This window comes from Sitophilus oryzae, unplaced genomic scaffold, assembly GCF_002938485.1.
Source record: "Sitophilus oryzae breed Bouriz unplaced genomic scaffold, Soryzae_2.0 scaffold_1436_pilon_pilon, whole genome shotgun sequence".
NCBI lineage: Eukaryota > Metazoa > Arthropoda > Insecta > Coleoptera > Curculionidae > Sitophilus > Sitophilus oryzae.
In genome coordinates this window covers 3,269,801-3,291,807 of record NW_022146100.1, presented here as the reverse complement: position 1 = coordinate 3,291,807, position 22,007 = coordinate 3,269,801, and the positions used below count along the sequence as shown (strand labels likewise).

General features: G+C 32.6%; 1 protein-coding gene across 3 annotated transcripts; it reads right to left on the bottom strand.

Annotated features, from left to right (window-relative positions):
* Positions 1-206: 206 nt before the first annotated feature.
* On the bottom strand, positions 207-21,832 carry LOC115876457. Of its 3 annotated transcripts, none has more exons than XM_030892243.1 (5): positions 21,638-21,832; positions 11,269-11,624; positions 8,749-9,157; positions 6,175-6,392; positions 207-600 (listed from the first exon to the last, which is right to left on the bottom strand). In XM_030892243.1, exons 2-5 carry the CDS (start codon positions 11,611-11,613, stop codon positions 253-255), a joined length of 1,320 nt encoding a protein of 439 aa, XP_030748103.1. In that variant the 5' UTR covers positions 11,614-11,624; positions 21,638-21,832; the 3' UTR covers positions 207-252. The 3 variants fall into 3 exon arrangements, with proteins under 3 accessions (XP_030748103.1, XP_030748101.1, XP_030748104.1); XM_030892241.1 differs by lacking the exon at positions 21,638-21,832 and adding an exon at positions 17,736-17,966; XM_030892244.1 differs by lacking the exon at positions 21,638-21,832 and adding an exon at positions 17,755-17,963.
* Between the last annotated feature and the right edge of the window lie 175 nt (positions 21,833-22,007).

Here is a 22,007-nt window from a genome sequence, read left to right as displayed (position 1 = left end):
AAAAATATGTGCTACGGCACTGTTTGGTGACATCGGCAGAGTTTGCTCTTGAGTGTTATTTGTCCTTGGATTCTTTAGTCATTGAACTTTTCTATAAACCCGTCTCAGATACCGGCTTTAATCAAAGCCCTGAACCTGTATGAACAGTAAGAAAGGCAGGAAACACAATAGGTACATCTGTAAGAAAAAATAAAAGGAGCAAAACATACAAACAAAACAATTATATTAAAAAAATTATCTAGAGATAAATATTTACAAAAATGCACAGCCTAATATAAGCAACAGTACTAGAATGGGGAATATCATGTAGACGGTCATTCTGGGATGGCAGGTGCTCGTAATGAAGCCGATGTCATCGTCTTTGTGCTCGATACCGTCGTGGGTCGGTATCTCCACGATCACCACCTCGTCCGACATGATGCTCAGGTCGAATTTGCACTCGGTGCTGTTGACGCACTCCTTGATCTTGGCCGATTCCGCGTATTGGTAAGTGGGTTTGTAGATGTCGAAAATCGCGTGGATCTCGTTCTTGACGAAATCGTTGTCGGAATAGAAGATGTAGTAGTAGTAGCCGTCGGAAGCCACCTCGTGGGTAGTAACCTGAAAATGTTCCTTTTTATAGCAAAACTATTGATGAAAAATAATTGAAATTTTCTTCTTCTAAATAAAAATATTCATTCGTAGTTTTTCTCGCGTTTCCGTTTAACTCGTACGGTGGAGCTACCGTATAATCGAAAAAAAAACGGCGTCCAGTTGGCTTCGAAATGAACATCGATGACATTCCCCATATACTACTACAGGTTGTCTCAGATTTTAATCGGGAAAATTTAATAGACGATAGAACTTGCAAAAATAAAACAAAAAGTTCATATCAACTTGTAAGATTTAAAACTTCCTTTTCGAGATACAGGGTGTTAAAGTTACTTAAAAAAGAAACAAAAAGTTAAGATATTTGAAAAACTATTTAATCGATTTGGATATAACTTGACCCGTTTATAATACTTACTATGGGACTTAATTTGATGTAATTAGATTTAAGTTTAAAGGCCAGGGGCGGCGGTGGGGCATCACTGTTAAATTATTTTAAAGCAAAAAATAGGCACGCCACTGCTTTTTTAGAAGTTTGATATTATTTTTGGATTTAATAATTAAATATATTATTTTTTTGTCTCCTGACTTTTTTGTCTATCTTGCTTACCTCTTGCGAAAAAAAAATAAATTCTAAATGGTAATTAATATTGTAATTGGTATTCTAATGGTACCCTGTATCTCGAAAAGGAAGCTTTAAATCTTACAAGTTGATATGAACTGTTTGTTTTATTTTTGCAAGTTCTATCGTCTATTAAATTCTCCCGATTAAAATCTGAAACACCCTGTATATATAAAATCCTTAAGTGACTGACATACTGATTAATCACGATCCTGCTCAAACCACTCAACGTAAGAAGCTCAATTTTGGCATATAGGTTGATTCTAGGGTGTAGAGGTTCGATAAGAAGGGATTTTTCGAAATTCCACTTCCAATAAGAGGGTGAAACCACCACTCAAATATTACAATATTTTTTATTTAAAAAACGATCAAGTTTCCGAAAAAACGCTTAAACACGTATATTTTATTTCGTTTTTTTACATATTTTAAGATTTTTTTAAAAATGTATACAGGGTGTTTCGAAAAATCTGGTCATTGATTAATCACGATCCTGCTTAAAGCTCTTGACGTAAAAAGCTGATTTTTGGAAAACAGATTGACTTTAGGGTGTAGAGGTTCGATAAGAAGGGATTTTTCGAAACTCGAATTCTAAGGGGGTGAAACTATCCCTCAAATATTAAAATATTTTTTATATAAAAACCGGTGAGTTTTACGCAAAAACTCTTAATCACGTATATTTTATTTTGTTGTTTTACATACTTTAAGATTTTTTATAAATTTATACAGGGTGTTTCATAAAATATGACCATTGAGTAATCACGATTCTGCCTAAATTGCTTGACGTTTAAAGCTGATTTTTGGCAAACGGATTGACTGTGGGGTGTAGAGGTTCGATAAGGAGGGGTTTCTCGAATCTCAAATTCCAAGGGGGTGAAAACGCCCCTCAAATATTACAATATTTGTTATTTAAAAAACGGTTAGTCTTTTAAAAAAATCATAGAGGGTGTTCCAAAAAGTTGGGTAATTTCTTAACCACGATTCTGCTTAAACTGCTTGACGTAAAAAGCTTATTTTTGGCAAACAGATTTTTCGAAAGTCAAATTCCAACGAGATGAAACTACCCCTCAAATATTACCAAGTTATATAATATGTAATATCGCCATATTGTTTTTTCTCATGCTGACATAAATGTGAGAAAATTTTATCCAGTTTGTATGTTAATGGAAATTCTTGCTTTGCTTCATCATCACCATTACAAATGATTAAAGGCTGATTCATGGTACACCGGGCCGTACCCGAGCCGGGCACGTTCCGTAAAGTAGACACCGAGCCACGTCCGGGCCTTCAATATATGCTACACACTACACCGAGTTGACAACGGGGATCATGTCCGTGCCGATTATATTCTAGAAAACAGTGTTGCCGCAGTGGTACATTTGTACCAAATTTGATACTTTTAATTCTATTTGGTACAGTGGTACTACATTTTCAAATCCAGGATGATTTGGTACAATAATTATTTCCCACGCGCACCGAAAATGAATAGATATTTAATAATTATTGTTGTTGATATTGCATTAAACGCGCTTACCGATACCATTCGGAGAGAATCCGCATTAATTAACGACGTATTATAAACGTTGTAATGTCTATAGCGTTGCCTATATTAAATAACCCGAAGAAAAAACTTGAAAATTTACTGTTTCTAACATGCTTCTATATTTGCGTTTTTTTAATAAAATTTAAGTTTTCCAAGTATTGTGTGTAGTATTAGAATTACTTAGATTTCTTCAACCTATACATACTTATAATTGGGTTTTCTGAATTTCTATTTCATGTTTTTCGTCTCGATTTGTGTCTTTCTCCAGGAAGTTTTTTTATGTAGAAATTTATGAAGAAATTCACAGCGACCAAACCGGTTAAAGTCATTTGCAGATGTATTTTGTTGTGCTTTAAAAAATTTGTAAAATTGTAGTGGTACATTTTTAGTTTATAATGTGGTACGCGCTAAAAGTTGGGTGCGGCAACACTGCTAGAAAACAGTCGCTATAGGCCCGTAGACGAACGAAGTATTTAGCCCGGGCGACTCATTTATGTTTGCCGCAACGGGGCCGGACCGTAGCGGATCCGAGGAAAAATGTACACGGACATTTCTCGGACGGGGCACGGACGCGTTCCGGCGAAGCTCGGCCCGTGCTCGGCTTAGCATGAATGCATAAGTATAAATAACATTTGACAATGTTTGGCCGTGCCTTCACCGTCGCACGGCCCCGGCCCGTCACGGTGTACCATGAATCAGCCTTAATTCGACGCCAACGAAGTCGCTGGTACACGCTAGTTTTAGATATAAAATGACAGCGATTTTCATCTCGTAGCCATTGCTGACACCGTTTTTTTACTTATGGCGCCGGGCGAGATATATCCTGAAACGTTAAGCTTTTTTTGTCAGTTAGGGAAATTTATCCTGCTAATACAATACGACTGGCAGAATTCTTCTCAAGAAATACATTGTTTTTCAAAGAATATATGGGATGAGAACCTGAAATAAACTAGAGCTAATGTTAACCTTGTCTCCTACGTAAAAACCAATGCGAGTACCAAAAGATAAGAATCAAGTAATGCTAGAGGAATATGTCGAGCACTCTGAACGTGCTGTATATAGGCTATTTTAATGAAAGTAGGTATTTCACCAATACATTTCTGCATAAGAGGGTCAAAGACAACTTGATTTTCACCTGCACTAAAGTATATTTATTTCGTATTTTGTTATAAGTGACAGCACATTGTTGGTATCCCACCATATCCAAAAAGTATTTATTATTATTATATTATATTGCTTTTGGTTCTATATACATTAGCATAGGTTGTTAATTAGGTGAGATATACAAAAAAAAGTACATCAAAAAAGTAATATTATACACAAAAAATCATAAAGGTGCGTATTTGACTATGAAAAAAAAAATAAATTTCTAAATCACGTACCTATATGTCTCAATTTTATTTATATGGATTTTTTTATTGCCAAATTTTTTGGAAAATAACCAGTTCGTTTTAAAAATATTGGAAAGTTATATAAAATATTTGCTAAATCCAAGAAGACAATTAAAACAGCATACCGAGTGCGTCTCAAAATTTCTGTTTCATCGGAAATAACTACAACTTTTGATTTTTAAATGGCACCCTCGGTATTTTTTTACTTTATTCGATAGAAAATGGCATTCTGAATAGAACGACATATCATATGTCAACTTTTGACATTTCCGCTTAATAAAAAATTGTATTTTAAAATTCAATATAGAGTGTCATGGCTATGTTAAAAACACTAATTCTTAATCAAGGAGCCTTGGAAAAATAGATTTGATCGTCTAATGTTTTTGGTGTCTTGTCCTGGCCAGTTAGAAAATGCTCAAATCGTATTTTTAATCATATCTCAATTTTTCAAATGGAACGAGGGTGGCTCATTAGCATATTTGGAAAAAGCATTTTTTTACGAATAATTTGATACCCCATACTTGGTATTTCGAGTCAAATTTTTTTTCCGAACCGCAAGTTATAATTTCAAGTAAACCGTATGCGAAAATGTCAAAAGTTGACATATGATATGTCATTCTATTCAGAGTGTTATTTTCTATCCAATAAAGTAAAAAAAATCCGAAGGTGTCATTTAAAAATCAAAAGTTGTACTCATTTCCGGTGAAACAGGATGACAGTGACCGAAAACAATTGAATACGTCAATCAATCCTAATTTATGATATATACTAACATACCAATTCTGGTTTTTTTATCTGAAAAAATAAAAAAGTTATAAGGGTGAGTCGCTGTAGGGTTTTTCAGAAATTAATGATTTCTGAAAATTCGACTTTTCAAGTGGAGAAAGATACGTCAAAATATTTTTCAATACCGTTTGATAGACAGTTATCCCGTGGTCTAAAAGGAATTTTTAAGAATGTCAATTATAAACTTGTGTATAGTGCTAATAATAAATTACAACAATTATTAGGTAATCCAAAGGATAAAACACCTTTAGTGGAAAGGTCGGGTATTTATGAAATTTCTTGTAAAGATTGTAATCAGAAATATGTTGGGCAAACTAGAAGATCAATATTAACTAGATTTAAAGAACATTTAGCTCAGATAAGATATATGGTAGACCTGATAAATCTTGCGTTGCCGAACATATTGTTGATAAAGAACATTGTATAGATCTTATATAACTTAAAATTACTTAAACAAGTCTCAAATTACAGGTAATTAGATGAATATGAAAGCATCAGAATTAATAAATGCAAAGATAGTATGAACAGAGGCAACGGTCCAATTCCTTCAAGTTCTTTAATTGTTCCTACTACTCTAGTGGCGGAAATCTAACATTTACGCTCGGTGGGTTCTGACTCGGTTGGCTAGATCTTGCCACGCCCACTCTGTGCCCACTGATTAGTATATAAACGCTCCAATTGTAGATTGTATTTTAGTTTATAATCATCTGCTGATGATACTAACATGGTTAGCGATATTGTGGTGATTTAGTGTTTTATTTTACTTATTTTTATCTGCAGAATATGCTGCCGAAGTTTCAGGAATACAGTTCGGACCACCCTGTATCTTCGGAGAATACACGAGACAAGACGGAATAATGCAATATCCTTTAGATTATAGTACCGATTAATAAAGATGTTTTAATTAGGATTATCACTTTATTGAACAGATTATTTATTGAAAATGTCGGTTTTATGTTTTATTATATTGCTGTTTATAGTAAGTCATTTAATTACTTGCACCTTGACGACTACAAAGGATAAACGACTTTACAAAAATTATTACTACTTAAAGCAAGGTTTTTGTTATAAATCTAAATAGGTATATTTGACATAAGTATACGTATTACCTCTGTACCTTTACCAAGATAGAAAGAAATAAGTATATAGTCATTAAATGTTATTTGACAGGTACATAAGATGTTAGTTACTAACTACATAAGAGTAAAAGAAACAGTTTGATTCAAAATAACTCTAAACCGACTCACCATATGATCAATCTTTTCCAAATCGTGGATTTTTTCACAGGTACGACTTGGTGAAAACCCCTGAGTTAACAGGATTTGTCCGTCGTAGCATGTGAGCAAGCCTGTTTCGAAACTGCTAACGCTAGTACTTTCATTATTGTCCAACTCGGTTTGGTTAAAGGCATTTCCACCATGTTGGACGTGCACGTCCAGTTCCTCGATGTTTCTTTTATTTCTACCTTTTTTTAATAAAAAAAATTATTTATACAGGGTGTTTCAAAAAATATATACCATCTCTCGTGGGGAGATTCCTCACGTAAAAGATTTAAGACTTTAACACCCTGTAGCTAAAAAACAAATCAGAATCGGACCTATGTTGATATGAAAAATAAATCTTATTTTTCCCCACGAGAGATGGCACATGTTCTTTGAAACACCCTGTATAGTAATAAAATAATTAAAAAAATTCAAAAAAAAATGAAATACAGGGTGTCAAGGAATTAGTATATCTAACTTCGGTGGGTGATACTACAGTTAAAAATAAAAAATAAGTTCCTAATGAACATATGCCTTAAAATGCTTCCTGAAGAAGTTGTAGCACTCGAAAGGGCAAATGAAAATAATATGTTTTGTTTCTTTTTAAGGATATTATTTGTAAACCATTTTTCATCAAATTTGGTACTCTTCCTCACATTTTAATGCCAACACGAATGGCGATAGTGTAAAATTCTGTAACAGTCTTGAAATGGTACTTTTTCTACATTGGCCTATAACATCAAATTTAGACATTTTTAAAAGCATGTCCGAAGTTACCCCACCTATATGGGGATAACTTCGGACACTTTTCAAACAAAACAATATATACGTTAGAAAAAGAAAGTTTAAGATTTTTTTTGGTTAGACATAGGGGAAAGATGTAGTAACCCACACAAAAAATATTGGTTGAATTTGAACACACTTAAGTCAAAAAACTTACAAAAAACCTCAAAAACTGTTCGAAGTAGCCCCGTTTTACGGTACTGACGAAGTTATAACTCTTCAAGTAACGTCATATTGACTTCAAGTCAAATTTCTCATGTCAAAAAATCAAGACAACAATTTTCATTGTGCGCGTTCAGGGAACACAGTGGCTGACCGACCGCTGAGTATTTTGCTCAGCGGCTGACTATTTTTGCGTGTAAAAAGAGACCGTTTAGGGAAACCGCTTACTCAGCCACTCAGCCGCTGACCGTCCCTGAACGCGCCCATTGAAACACAAAACATCCCCCTTTAGAACTTTTTCTTTAATGGCTATACGCGGGAGTAAAATACCAACCGCCCGAGCAAACATTAGAGGCGCCACCGGTCATCAAATGGTGTAAAAATTGCGAAAATTTAATCATCTAATTTTGACACAAGGGGTCGCGTTTAACTTTTTCAATTTTAATTCAATATTCATTGTTTTCAAACTATATTATTAGACTTTGTTGTATTTTGTGAATGTATAAATGTTTTCTTAGTATAAATTTGCATTATAGTAATTATTTAAATTATACCGTATGATCGAATAAAAACGGCGTCAGCGATGGCTATGAAATGAAGATCGCTGTCATTTTATATGTAAATTTATATGGGAAATGTCATCGATCGTCATTTCCCAGCCAACTGGACGCCGTTTTTTTTCGATCATACGGTATTACATAGATATTTAAGATTCAAATATTATGACATATATGTCAATTGCCATGTCATCTTGATAACAAAAAGTTAGTTATTGTCAAAAGTAGTTAAAATCATGTTAAAATATTAAAATTTACAAGTTATAATTAGATATTTTATATTATTTCAACAACAAACACATAATAGTACAGCGTAATGTTGATATGCAGGTCCAAAACAAAAAGTGCCGTTATATTTTTCAGTTTTCGTTGTCAGCCGCGGAAGTTTCAGTTATTTTAGTGTTGTCGGATATTTTTATTTGTGAAATAGAAATATTGCGTTTGGATTGCAAAACTAAAAGCGGAAGTTTTATTGCATTGTAAGTAAGCGTTTGTCCATTTTATATTTTACTTTTTTTATACCTACGACAAATATACATATTTTGAAATTTTATAAATCGTTTTATTTAAAAAATGTTAGAAAACAAGCTTGTAATCCTGTAATTGACATAATTGTTATGTAATATATTCCATTTAAATGTAATATATTACTTTACAATTAAAAAAATGTAAAAAATATATTAAAAATATATACAGGCACTAATTGAAATTTTTAGAGTGCGAATAACAAACACGAGAGGCGCTTTATTATTTACTTTCATTTCTTAACATGACAGATGAAGTTCTAGTGCATTGAAATACCGACAGGTCAGAAATTAATTGGAAAAAATTGAAATAAAAATAAAACTTTTACACCCTCTATCTCTGACACGAAGCATTTTAGAACATACATTTATACGAACTTTTTTTACTTATTTTTATACACAGAAGATGCTGATGCCGAAGTTTCTCGAACACCCTGTATACAATATACCGGGTGCAAGACCTTGGGCATTTACCCACATTTCAAAATATCGAGTGTTTGCCCATATCATTGATTATTATTATTATATTGTACCATAATTCGCTCGTTCAGATGTTTCTTCGTACTCGGGTTTATTCGGTTTGTGCAGCGCGAAGTGTTTTTCGCGAACTACGGATGTCGTATTTTCCTTGCTTCTGGTAGAATTGATTTTCTGTAGGCGCGTTTTGCCTTTTTCGATCCTTTTTCTGATGTAGATATCGACCTCTTCGCTGTCTCCGAACACTTCTTGGCCCGCATTATTCGCCGCAGTGTTATTGTCCGCAGCAGTGTCGACTAGTCCTAATTCTTCTGCCGGTCTCTCGTAGGTCACGTTGACGCGGTTGTGTTCCATGTCGAATTTCGCTCCGTATTTTTCGTAATTGTGCTCCAACAAACCGCAGGTTTTTAGATTTTTTTCTCCGCGAACCACCAGTATCCTGGAGCCTTCGTGTCTTGAACATACCTATATATAAAGATAAAAACTAAGTATTCTCATATAGGTATTTTTTCATATGTTTTTTTTACTCAAAAAGTATACCGGGTGACCAAAATGTTTTTCAAAAAATTCCAAATTTTTTTTTCGCGTAAAATACCTCATAGACGTGTTTCCGGGGTCGAAATATACTACACCTAAAAATCTTTGCACTTATTTAAAACTCACCCTGTATAACACAAAAACTAAATGGCATTCCATATTTGGTTACTTTCACCTAATTTATTTTTTATAGAAATCTATATCTATACTAATATACAGGGTGTTTCAAAACAAATGCGAAAAATTTCAGGGGGTGATTCCTTGTTCAAAATAAAGGGTAGTTTGCTTTATAAACGTTGGGTCAAAAGTCAACCATTAGGGAGATATCGCGGTACAAAGATGGCGGAAAAGTAATGTTTTTATTTTTTATCTTGAAAACGACAAGCGATGGACTAATGGAATTTTATGAAAGCATTACTGTTATGAAAACACACTTTCTGGTAATTTTCTCACTTTTTCAAAATGAGTGGTAGGGGTTGAAATAAACTACCTTTCTCATTCTTGTTAACGAAATTTAAAGAAAAATCTTATCAAACATATGCGAAAAAATTAATTAATTAATTTTCATTTTAAAAAAGTGAAAAAATTACCAGAAAGTATGTTTTCATAACAGTAATGCTTCCATAAACTTTTATTAGTCTATATCTTTTCGTTTTCAAGATAAAAAATAAAAACTTTATTTTTCCGCCATTTTTGAACCGCGATATCTCCCTAATGGTTGATTTTTGACCCAACGTTTATGAAGCAAACTACCCTTTATTTTGAACAAGGAATCACCCCCTGAAGTTTTTCGCATTTGTTTTGAAACACCCTGTATAAAATCCTTAAGTGACTGACATACTGATTAATCACGATCCTGCTCAAACCACTCAACGTAAGAAGCTCAATTTTGGCATACAGGTTGATTCTAGGGTGTAGAGGTTCGATAAGAAGGGATTTTTCGAAATTCCAGTTCCAAGAGGGTGAAACCACCCCTCAAATATTACAATATTTTTTATTTAAAAAACAAGTCAAGGTCAAGTTTCAGTCAAGTTCAAGTCAACAGGTCAAGTTTCCGAAAAAACGCTTAAACACGTATATTTTATTTTGTTTTTTTACATATTTTAAGATTTTTTAAAAATGTATACAGGGTGTTTCGAAAAATCTGGTCATTGATTAATCGCGATCCTGCTTAAAGCTCTTGACGTAAAAAGCTGATTTTTGGAAAACAGATTGACTTTAGGGTGTAGAGGTTCGATAAGAAGGGATTTTTCGAAACTCGAATTCTAAGGGGGTGAAACCTTTGGGTGAAACTATCCCTCAAATATTAAAATATTTGTTATTTAAAAACCGGGGAGTTTTTCGGAAAAACTCTTAAACACGTATATTTTATTTCGTTGTTTTATATATTTTAAGATTTTTTATAAATTTATACAGGGCGTTTCATAAAATATGACCATTAAGTAATCACGATTGTGCTTAAACTGCTTGGCGTTTAAAGCTGATTTTTGGCAAACGGATTGACTGTGGGGTGTAGAGGTTCGATAAGGAGGGGTTTCTCGAATCTCAAACTCCAAGAGGGTGAAAACGCCCCTTAAATATCACAATATTTGTTATTTAAAAAACGGTTAGTCTTTCGGTAAAACGCTTGGACAAGCATAATTTATTTGGTTTTTTTACATATTTTGAAATTTTTTAAAAAAATCATACAGGGTATTCCAAAAAGTTGGGTAATTTCTTAACCACGATTCTGCTTAAACTGCTTGACGTAAAAAGCGTATTTTTGGCAAACGGATTTTTCGAAAGTCAAATTCCAACGAGATGAAACTACCCCTCAAATATTACCAAGTTATATAATAATATCGCCATATTGTTTTTTCTCATGCTGACATAAATGTGAGAAAATTTTATCCAGTTTGTATATTAATGAAAATTCTTGCTTTGCTTTATCATCACCATTACAAATGATTAATTCGACGCGAACGAAGTCGCTGGTACACGCTAGTACTATATAGTAAGAGTTTATGAGTTCAATAAGGTAGATTCTATTAAAAACGTACCTTAAGTTTGACTGTAGCCCCTTTAAGTAGATAGAAGCCCCAATACTCCAAAGTGTCGTCGGGCAAAATCATCGATTTCTTCAGCCGAATATGTTTCCGTTTGGAACTGGGTTTGGGATTGCCCTGCAGTTGAAACGCGTTGAACGGAATGTCCATCTTGACCGATAGCGATTCGCAAAATATGGAGGAGACGCCTTCCTGCAGCGCCAATACGTCGGACTCAGCAACGGGATAAGTCACCTCGGCGAACACGCTGTTTCGCAAGTACAAGGGGGTGATGATGAGCAGCGGCGGTAGAATGCCGGTCATGATGCAGAACACTATAATCCTCTTGATTCCTTGCATTTGGACGGATTCTGAAAGAAGACCAAGAATGACTGCCAAACACGATCTCTATTTGTAAATAAAGGGAGTTTTTGGTATAAAATTTCTCATTTTCAGATTTCCCTGGCTTGTTCATCATTCTTGTGCCGAGTGCCGAGGTGTTATAAAATTATATACGATGTAAATACAAATTAACGTTCTAAAATTCAAAATTTCAGATTTAACTTAATTAACTTTAATTACTGCAGGAGAATAAGAATACGTAAACCTATCTCAACTTCTGAAAAAGTTACGATGGTTAAACGGCATTTTGCTGGAAATAGTATTCCCACTGTGCAGGCCCGCGCGTTCCAATTACATATTTAATCTTGTCGCCCACTAGACCGCGGCGCGACGCGGCGCGGCGCCATGTGGAAATTTCTTTTGTCTGCTTGCCATGTATTTAAATGGACCAACGCACATTAGAGCGCGCAGCGCAGAAGCGCGCCGCGGGATTTCCGTCAAGAAGTCGGAAGACTTCTCTAGCAACTTTTTTCGGTCTCCCGCGGTTTGGCGCGTTGCAGTGTGCGTACTCACAAGGGAAATAATTTTGCATTCGAGTCTTTTCAGTTGGCTTTTTGACTAGGAACTAGTGATACGTATCACTGGTAGAATTGTATTTTTAAAGGTAAATTAGGCAAATCGCTTTTCATAAAGAAATATGATATTTTTTTTAGTCTTCCCTCACTAGAGACAGATGGACGAAATGCCTTTCTATCAAAGATTTAATATAATTGAGGGGTGTAGAGGCAAAACCGGCAATCTCCACTTTTTAACAAAAGTGACAATCTCCAATTTTTAAATTCTAATTACCTAAATATATAAAAAAGATCAGGGTTTTTTCACCACATAACTAATATACACATCAGAATAAATAAGAATTATCAAAAGAATTAGTAATTTGTCTCTTATGAAAAAATATGATGAGTAGAGATACCCGGTGTTTTGCTTCTAAAACCCTCAATTGAGGAGTGCGTAAAATGTTTCCTTTATATTTTGTAATGCTGAAAAAAATTATCTTGTTTTTTATTAAATCTGGAAAAAGATGGTAAAATTCTCCAAACTTCTTTCTTTTTTTCTTAATCGTATGAGTCCAAACTTTTCCTCACCCCCTCTTCCTCTTCCTCTGTTAGAAGAGCACAAAAAATACGCTTTCGTTCGTACTTGAACTCATTGCTTTAAAAACTAAACTACAGTAAGTAAAAAACACTTCGACTATAACTAAATAGCGTTGCCGCGTTTCAAAAGCGCGCTATAGTGGGCGCAGTTCCTTCGCAGCCGGAAAAAATTCTCTTCCCAGCGCCGCGCAGCGGTCCAGTGGGCGACAACCAATCTCAAAAATTTAAAGAATTTATATTCTGCGACAAACGAGCAATATGTAATTGGAAATGTAAAAAAACTATTCTAATTAAAGTATAAAAACATTTATTAAATAAAGAAAACAAACAAAACCACAAAAAAATTTAGTAACAAAAATAGTATCCTAAAGAAAAAAACTGACCCATTTTATATGAAATACATAAAAACAATAAACTAAAAATCGGAAATAATATGCATGTACTGATTTCTTTCGAAAATCGACAACTATGAAACTATGAACCCTTCCCGGACACAAACGGTACATTGTGAGACAGGAAATTGTAGAGAGAAACAAGCCCTATAACATAGGATACAACATTTTAATGAACAGTGCTTTCCATAAAATCAATAAAATGAAAAATATACGAAATAATATGCATGTACTGATTTCTTTCGAAAATCGACAACTATGAAACTATGATCCCTTCCCCCCTTTGAATAAGAAGACTAAGGAAGGAGCATATCAAAAATCTTAGGTACACCGCGATGGGCCTCAAATATGGCCGACTTAAATTCCGGTTTATCAGTGTCGTTCTAATTTTATTTAAAAAATGTAAAACTATGATGTAGGGTAGACGTGGGGTAGACTCAATAATTTGTTGTTTTATTTTACGTTGTGAATAAATGTTGGTAGTTATTAAAATTGTTATAAAAATATATAATTCTAATAAAAATAGATAAGTTATAATAAGTATTTATTAATACAAACATCCGATACGCTACTGAAGCATGTAAGTCAAATTAACGTATCTAAATTCTTTGACATCTAATCTTTGACAAGTAATTGTTCCATTATTTCACTCAATTTTTGCCGAGATCTACCGCACGCTACACAACCAACTATTTTAGAGTCTTTTTCGATAAATCGCGATAGTGTCACTGTTAATTTAAGTTCTGCCACAATTTCCATCTAGATTTACTACCTTTATACAACTATCAGTAGTAGAATAAATAATAAATAACATAAAATAAGCTCCGTAAAGACTGACAAATCCACAAAATTTCAAATCAAATTCAAATGTGTCAAATGAATCGTCAAACAGAACTGTCAAGGATCCCCACCCTAGAGAGCTTTTATGGTGGCTTTTCCGCCCACCATGCATGAATACATGGATAATATTATGCTCCTTCCTTAGTCTTCTTATTCTGTGTTCTTATTCAAAGCTTCCCCCACACAAACGGTATATTGTGAGGCAGAAAATTGTAGAGAGAAACAAGCCCTATAACATAGGATACAACATTTTAATGAACAGTGCTTTCCATAAAATCAATAAAATGAAAAATATACGAAATAATATGCATGTACTGATTTCTGTCGAAAATCGACAACTATGAAACTATGATCCCTTCCCCAACACAAACGGTACATTGTGAGACAGGAAACTGTAGAGAGAAACAAGTCCTATAACATAGGATACAACATTTTAATGAACAGTGCTTTCCGTAAAATGAAAAATAAATAGATGAGATCAATGTGTTGCCGACAGATTGCCCTAGACCTGTTTATTCGGTGCGGCCAACGCAAAAAAGACGCTAAGCAAACTTGATCCTATGATGTTAAGTATTTGTTTATTAACAAGAAAGCGTATCGGTTTTTTGTTACAAAGTACTGATTGACACTTTGATTTTGCGCCCCCAAAATGTTGCGCCTACGTGCGTGCACGCACTGATGCACGCTCGCCAGGAACGGCCCTGCCACTGTGTTAGATATGTTCGCAGTTGCAGCTCAGTCTCCGGAAAGCCTATCCCGAATAAATCAACAGTTTAAAGAATAAACCGGAGGTTTGAAACTAAAGGCACTAAGGTATTAAGCACATGGAAGTGTGAAGACAAAAATAATTGAACAGGAAGAAAATAACAATGACTTGAATATACTTCATGTTGAAGAAAAGAAAAACCTTGACTCCTGTTTATTGGGGATTCAGTAGGAAAAGACCACAGCTGGAACTGGATGAAAATATGTAAACAAGGATGTTCAATTTGGATGAATTCAATCTGAGTGATTCATTTTGGTTGTACATCCAAAGTGACACAGTGTAAACTCTGTTTAATTATTCAAATTCAGAAAAAAATAACCTCCTTTTCATACCACAGAAATTGTTGTAAACAAAAAAAACGTGACATCGAATTTGACAATGAAAAAATCATATTTTTGCTGATAATAATAATAATTGATTGATAAATAAATAATTTTTATATGCCTATTCCAAATAAAACGAAATTCTAGACGATAGTATATTAACCCCTCTTCAAAAAAGTCTAATACAATTTTTTCATAAAATCATCTGGTCTGGGGAGATAATATTTGGCTTTTTCAAAATTTACCTAGGATTTTCTGTCCCGCGTTCCGATGCACCGCACGGTATACCTATAATTTTCTTCCAAGTGCTTTTAATGATTCGAATAACATTTTGAGGGTAAAAGCATTGTCTATACAGGGTGTTTATCTATACAGGGCGTTATACAAAAAACATGTGCCATCTCTCGTGGGCAATAAGGTCTCACATTTTGTTTTTTTTGAACATACGATTTTTTATGCCACTGTATAAATTGGATATTACAAATGTAAATAGGACGTTCCATTGCGATCAAAAAAAAAGTAGTACAACAAAATATGATTTAATCTGCCGGTCTGTATACAGGGTTGTTCACCACATACGACACGGAATATTGTAGCTAAACGATTAGATTTTTATAAATTGTAAGTTTTGGGTTCGCTGAAGGACTATTAGAGTTACAATTTAAAAATATTTTTACAAGATACAGAGTGTCCCAAATAAATAAAAAATATCAAAGTTGTATTTTTTTTAAATGGAACACCCTGTATATTATTACATTTTTAGTTTCTACGATTAAAATAAAGGTAAATTTGATTAAGGTTTATTACACTTAAACCTTACCGTTTTTGAAATATTTTCAATTTTGTGAAATTGCAGTATAAATTTTAAGGCTTCATTTCTCCGAGGGTATCAAAGTTTTTAATACTAAATATTTACTGAAGTTTATTTATTGATCAGTTGATGTGTTGCAATAATAAAAATTTTACTACTTTATACAGAGTGTCTAAATAGTTACTTTAAATAATTATTAGCTTTAAACGGCAATAACTTGTTTAATTTAAATGGAACACTCTGTATATTTTATGAGAATCAGATGCACAATTTAATTGCCTATCAAATTGTATTATACCATTTTTTACCTATCTCTTCTAGTTTCCGTAGAACATGCATTTTCTTGTAATTTAGAACTCATTTATCAATATACCCATGGAATACTGACATTTTAGATTATTTTTAAACATGTACCAAATTTTTAAAGAGTACAGATACTAATATTGTCGATATAGTTCGTAGATTTCATTAAAAAATAAAAAAAACTGTTTAAATATTTGTTAAAGAGGACCAATTAATATGATTCCAGTATTCAAACTACATTAATTGACTGTTTGCGTTGGTTAATAATAATTGCTCCAAATACTAAAAAACTGAATTATGTATGTGTATTAGACAGTGTGGTAAAAAACTAACACCTTAAAAATGATATTTCATTTTTTGACAAATGCTTATTTATAACAATAGAGACGTTCATTTTCATAACTTATTATTATATTAATTTCTGATTCAAATCCACATTTATTTAGAATAATTTATTAACGAACAGAATTAAGTATGTAATTAATTAGTATTTGGGCGGAAATACTGGTGGTATATTTAATTAATGGTATAGTACTCTTTTATAAAGATTTAAATAGTTTTCTTTTTGCATACAAATGGGCTAGTAATATTATCGTTTTACTGTATTGATAAATGAGGTCTAAATTATGAGAAAATGCGTTTTCTACGAAAACTTGAAGGGATAGGTAAAAAGTGGTATAATACAATTTGATAGACAATTAAGTTGTGCATCTGATTCTCATAAAATATACAGGGTGTTCCATTTAAATTAAACAAGTTATTGCCGTTTAAAGCTAGAAATCATTTAAAATAAAATTTTAGACACTCTGTATAAGGTAGTATAATTTTTATTATTGCATCACAATAATTGATCAATAAATAAACTTCAGTAAATATTTAGTATTAAAAACTTTGATACCCTTGGAGAAATGAAGCCTTAAAATTTTGACTGCAATTTTTTAAAATTGAAAATATTTCAAAAACGGTAAGGTTTAAGTGTAATAACCTTAATCAAATTTACCTTTATTTTAATCGTAGAAACTAAAAATGCAATAATATACAGGGTGTTCCATTTAAAAAAAATACAACTTTGATATTTTTTATTTATTTGGGACACTCTGTATCTTGTAAACATATTTTTAAATTGTAACTCTAATAGTCCTTCAACGAACCCAAAACTTACAATTTGTAAAAATCTAATCGTTTAGCTACCATTCTCCGTGTCATATGTGGTGAACAACCCTGTATATTCTAGTGTCAGTGTCGCGTAATTTGTAATTTTTAAAAAATGCCTTTAACTTCAGAGCAAAAATCGATTATATTTACGCGATTAAGGGATGGGGTTCCCATAAGGCACATTGCAGATGCATTAGGGATAAACAAAAAACAGTGTTGTTGGCTAAATCCAAAAAAAAAAAAAATTAATATAATTCAAATATCCTTATAGACGAGGAGTTCTATCTGGCTCGACTACTAATTCTTGTACTACTTTTTTTTTGATCGCAAATGGTACATACATTCTGGTTCTTTTATTTATTATGGAAACTGGATATCAAAATGATTCCCACCTACCTTATTATTAAATAAATACCTCACTTTCCTTAAACGCGTATTCTCGTGCATTTGTTTAATCTATATTTATTCCGGCATCTATAATTAACACCTACAATATTGTCAGTTGTTAACAGATCATACAGTTTACTAGCCGAGATTTAGCTCTACATATCTATTTTATAGTGAAAGAATAAATACTTGAACTTGTCTATTGTTGTGGCGATATGCGTTTCTTTAGTGTACTTATAGTTGAATAAAATAAATATTTGATACTGTTATCAGCGATTTGGAATTATAAATCAAGGAAATTCTGCTCAAAAATCTCATAATGTAATTTAATAATATAAATATGTTTTTATAGTTCGCAATAAATCAACTGTAGGTGTATTTACGTTTGTTGGTTAATAAATTTATTACCTTATTATTTAGAGCTGTTATTGAATGGTTACTATAAAAATTTAGTCTCGAAAAATTCACTTTTATAGGAGAACGGATCAGTTATCATTTTATTTTTTAAGTGTTATGATCCAGAAACTAAAGATATAAATAGGAATATTTCTTGTTGAATTTGACGCTTTAACATTGTATCGCAACTCTTATCGATACAGGGTGAGTGTTAAATAAGTGCAAATATTTTCAGGGCTATATTAATTACATCTCGATAGAACAAACATATTCTCTCTTTACCAATTAGATATTTTCCTTTAAAAATAATAAAAGATTTTTTGCTTAGATTTTGAAAACCACGACTGGATTTTTCTGGGTTTTCTTTCCTGTAAATTTAATAATCTACCAATGTGATTAGGCCATAAAATCAAGATATTATTTTTATATAAAAAATATTTAAAAACAGTAATCTAAACAAAGAGTAACAAATGACCAGATCAATAATTAATCGGTACTATCAATTTCCACATTAAAATGTTACCAATTACCACACCACATAGGGAAGAATATCTGACTAAACATTCTAAACACTACTATTACTATATCATAGACGTATCCTATTATAGTTTACTGAAATTATGCTCAAGAATCTTTTGCACGAAAGCTTTAGGATAGTTTTAATTTCTTCCATTCTATATATGTTTTGGGTGCTCTATTCGAAACTAGAATTTGCGAATTCATTTTCGTGGAAAAATCTTAAACAAAATAAAATAAAAAAATATAAATTTGATTTGTTCGTGGTATTTTACTTATAATTCAAAAGCTATCAACTTTTTGTAAATAACCTTACATTCTATAATTCTTGTTTTTATAAATTTTCTCTAAACATACTGTTTTGGGCCAAGAGTCAGCAAAATTGACAGTTTTAGACTGACTACTCAAAATCGCACTTTTTCTACTACCCTTTATTTGTTATTGATGGCTGATGTACCCTAAAATTATATGAGGTAAATATTCATTCGCAAGAAGCTGAAGAGGATCTCGATATCCTTATTATCCAAAAAAACCTTATAAGTTTGCCTCATTAGTTAAATTTATTAAGAGTAGTGGGAAAATACCGTATGATCGAATAAAAACAGCGTCAGCGATGGCTATGAAATGAAGATCGCTGTCATTTTATATGTAAATTTATATGGGAAGTATCATCGATTGTCATTTCATAGCTATCGCTGACGCCGTTTTTATTCGACCATACGGTATATCAATCTTTTGGTGATTTTGATTTTCCCAATTGAATGTGTAATAATACACGGAAAATGATAGCAGAATCGTAGAATTTTCTCATTAGAGCAAGACAAAGGAATGCATCTCAAACACTGGTTGAACCTCATTTTGAAGCCGACAAAACTGTATTTGATCATAAACTGATTTTGCACGATATAATTGATTGTGAAAAAGAAAAAAAATCTTAAATTCTTATAGAAAAATAATGCAACTGCTTGAAACTAAATACTAATATTTTCAAAGATCACTTATACAGAACAAGACTGCCGAAGTTGGAATTCTATTTTTCATAACTCTATATACCGAGTGCGTCTCAAAAATGGCTCACCCCTATAACTTGTTAATTTTTTCAGAAAAAAAAATTTGGTATGTTAGTAGGTATAGGCGGGTTCTCACTTGTCAGTTTCGCTGACGCAGTCTGACTGATTCATTATCAATGAAAAATAAAAAACAACGATTGTATTCACACGTTTCATGTTTTGCTACATTCAGTATTCAGTTGGTCCAAACATTCTAATGTGGTGATTTCGTATAGACATGAAAATGGTTAAAACAAAATTAAAACCAGGTGTTCGCGAAGTTTGTTTACAATTAGCAAATGAATTACAGAATATTCTGGTGAATCAGAAAAGAAAAAAAAACGTCGTAGGTGGTCAGGTTCTGGATATTGCGAAGAAATAAACGGGGTGCTAGTGAAACTATATTAAAAGAATTAATTAACTTAACTTGTAAACTGCACAAATCACGAAAATGTAGTTCTCACGCTTCAGTTTCTATTCATTATTCGATAATGATCAGTCAAAATGAAAAAAAGTAGAACTGGTTTTCACTTTAACTGAAAGTACGAATGTACTGATCATTTAACATGAAAATGTGTTCTGACGTTCATTGTTTGTTCAGTATCACTGAATCAGTCAGACTGCGTCAGCGAAACTGACAAGTGAGAACCCGCCTTATGCGACATAAATTATGATTAATTGACGTATTCAATTGTTTTTTGTCACTTCATGTTTCACCGGAAATTACTACTAAGTTTTGATTTTTAAATGGCACCCTCGGTATATTTCTACTTTATGACATATGTCATCTTTTGATATTTTCGATTAAAAATACGATTTTGGCAATTTTATTACGAATAGAATCATTTTACATTCGTTTATTTTTCTTTTTATTCATTTATTTATTTTCACATAAGTATGAAGAAAAGTTGAGAGCTAAGCATTCTTGGTAAAAAAGCAACGTAAATTGAAAGGTCGTGACCTTATTAATATTTCTAGTTAATTGCTAAAATTGCCTTAAAATGTATAGGTATTAGCACGTATTAGGTATATTGTTTAAAACATTTTTTAGTGAGAATATGCGATAAAATAACTATTACATTGCAACAAAAGGTTTTAAATTTATAAATATGTATCGCTTCTTCGGTTTCTTTTAGTTATTATCGCTTTATCTTTATTATTACACACAAACAGACAAGTAACTAAGGAATCTACGCAGAAAGTGGTTTTTCTGGATATACAATATTTATTTGCATATAATGGAAAATATTAAAAAATAATTATTCTTGGTACAGATGCTGTCTGTAATAAAGTTATTTATACAGGGTATGTCTTAACACAGGGAAAATATTTTCATGGCTGGTACAGTGGGGGCGGGCCGCCCCGGGCTGCGACCCTCCAAGTACCTGTGGGGCGGCAAAACATCGTTATAAAAGCGGCGGACGGATCCCGTAGGGGCGGAAAACCTCTTTCGTAGAGGCTCTCCGCCCCGGGCGCCTCTAACCCACGCTACGCCACTGGGCTGGTAGATCTCGAAAAAAGAAACATATTTTTCTTTACCATTTTCAAATCCGAAATAACCGAGTTATTTTACTTTGAAAACGTGATATTTTGGTTAAATTTTGAGAACCAACGGATATTTTCTGGATTTTCTTTCTTGTAAATTTAATCTAGTATCTTTACAGCTGTATTGGCAAGAAATTATGTTTTTTTAATTAAAAACTAAAAAATTTTCAAAAAATTCCAATTTTTTTTCGCGAAAAAACCTCATAGATGTGTTTCTTTGGGTTGAAGTATATATACTACCCCTAAAAATATTTGCACTTATTTAAGACTCACCCTGTATATATTTAGTTATATTCCCGCATATTATGGCAAATTATTGTGAACACTTTTGTTTAGAATTAAAACAGAACTAAATAAATTTCAAAACAAAAAATAGCATATTCTGTTTAGCAAAATTAAACTTACCAAAATTAAGAATTATTCACTAAAAAGTTTTCTATCGTTTACAACAACTTCGCATATTGTTTATAGTCGTACCGACAAAAAATAAATCAAACCAGCCACAGGACGTCGCAAAAGTTTATTAGTTAAATTATTAACACTTGAGCAATGCAAATAATGTGTGTCCATTGTCGAGATTACCATTATCATTTTCACTCCATCACATTAAAACGATCAAAACTAACATGTTGATAACTAAAATTTATTAATAATACATTCCTGAAGCACCTCGCAGGTCGCTTCTATTCTTTTATGCTTTATCTATTTATTATTATAGAGATGCGCGTGATATAGTTCTAACAAAGTTCTAATAAGAACCAAAATTTATTTAATA

Bases quoted from the DNA above. Each gene is read 5' to 3' on its own strand.
- LOC115876457 (XM_030892243.1), bottom strand. From the start codon at position 11,613: ATGCAAGGAATCAAGAGGATTATAGTGTTCTGCATCATGACCGGCATT. The intron at 9,158-11,268 runs GTACGTTTTTAA...CTTTATATATAG, and splicing joins GGGCTACAGTCAAACTTAAG to GTATGTTCAAGACACGAAGG. The intron at 601-6,174 runs GTGAGTCGGTTT...GAACATTTTCAG, and splicing joins TGGAAAAGATTGATCATATG to GTTACTACCCACGAGGTGGC.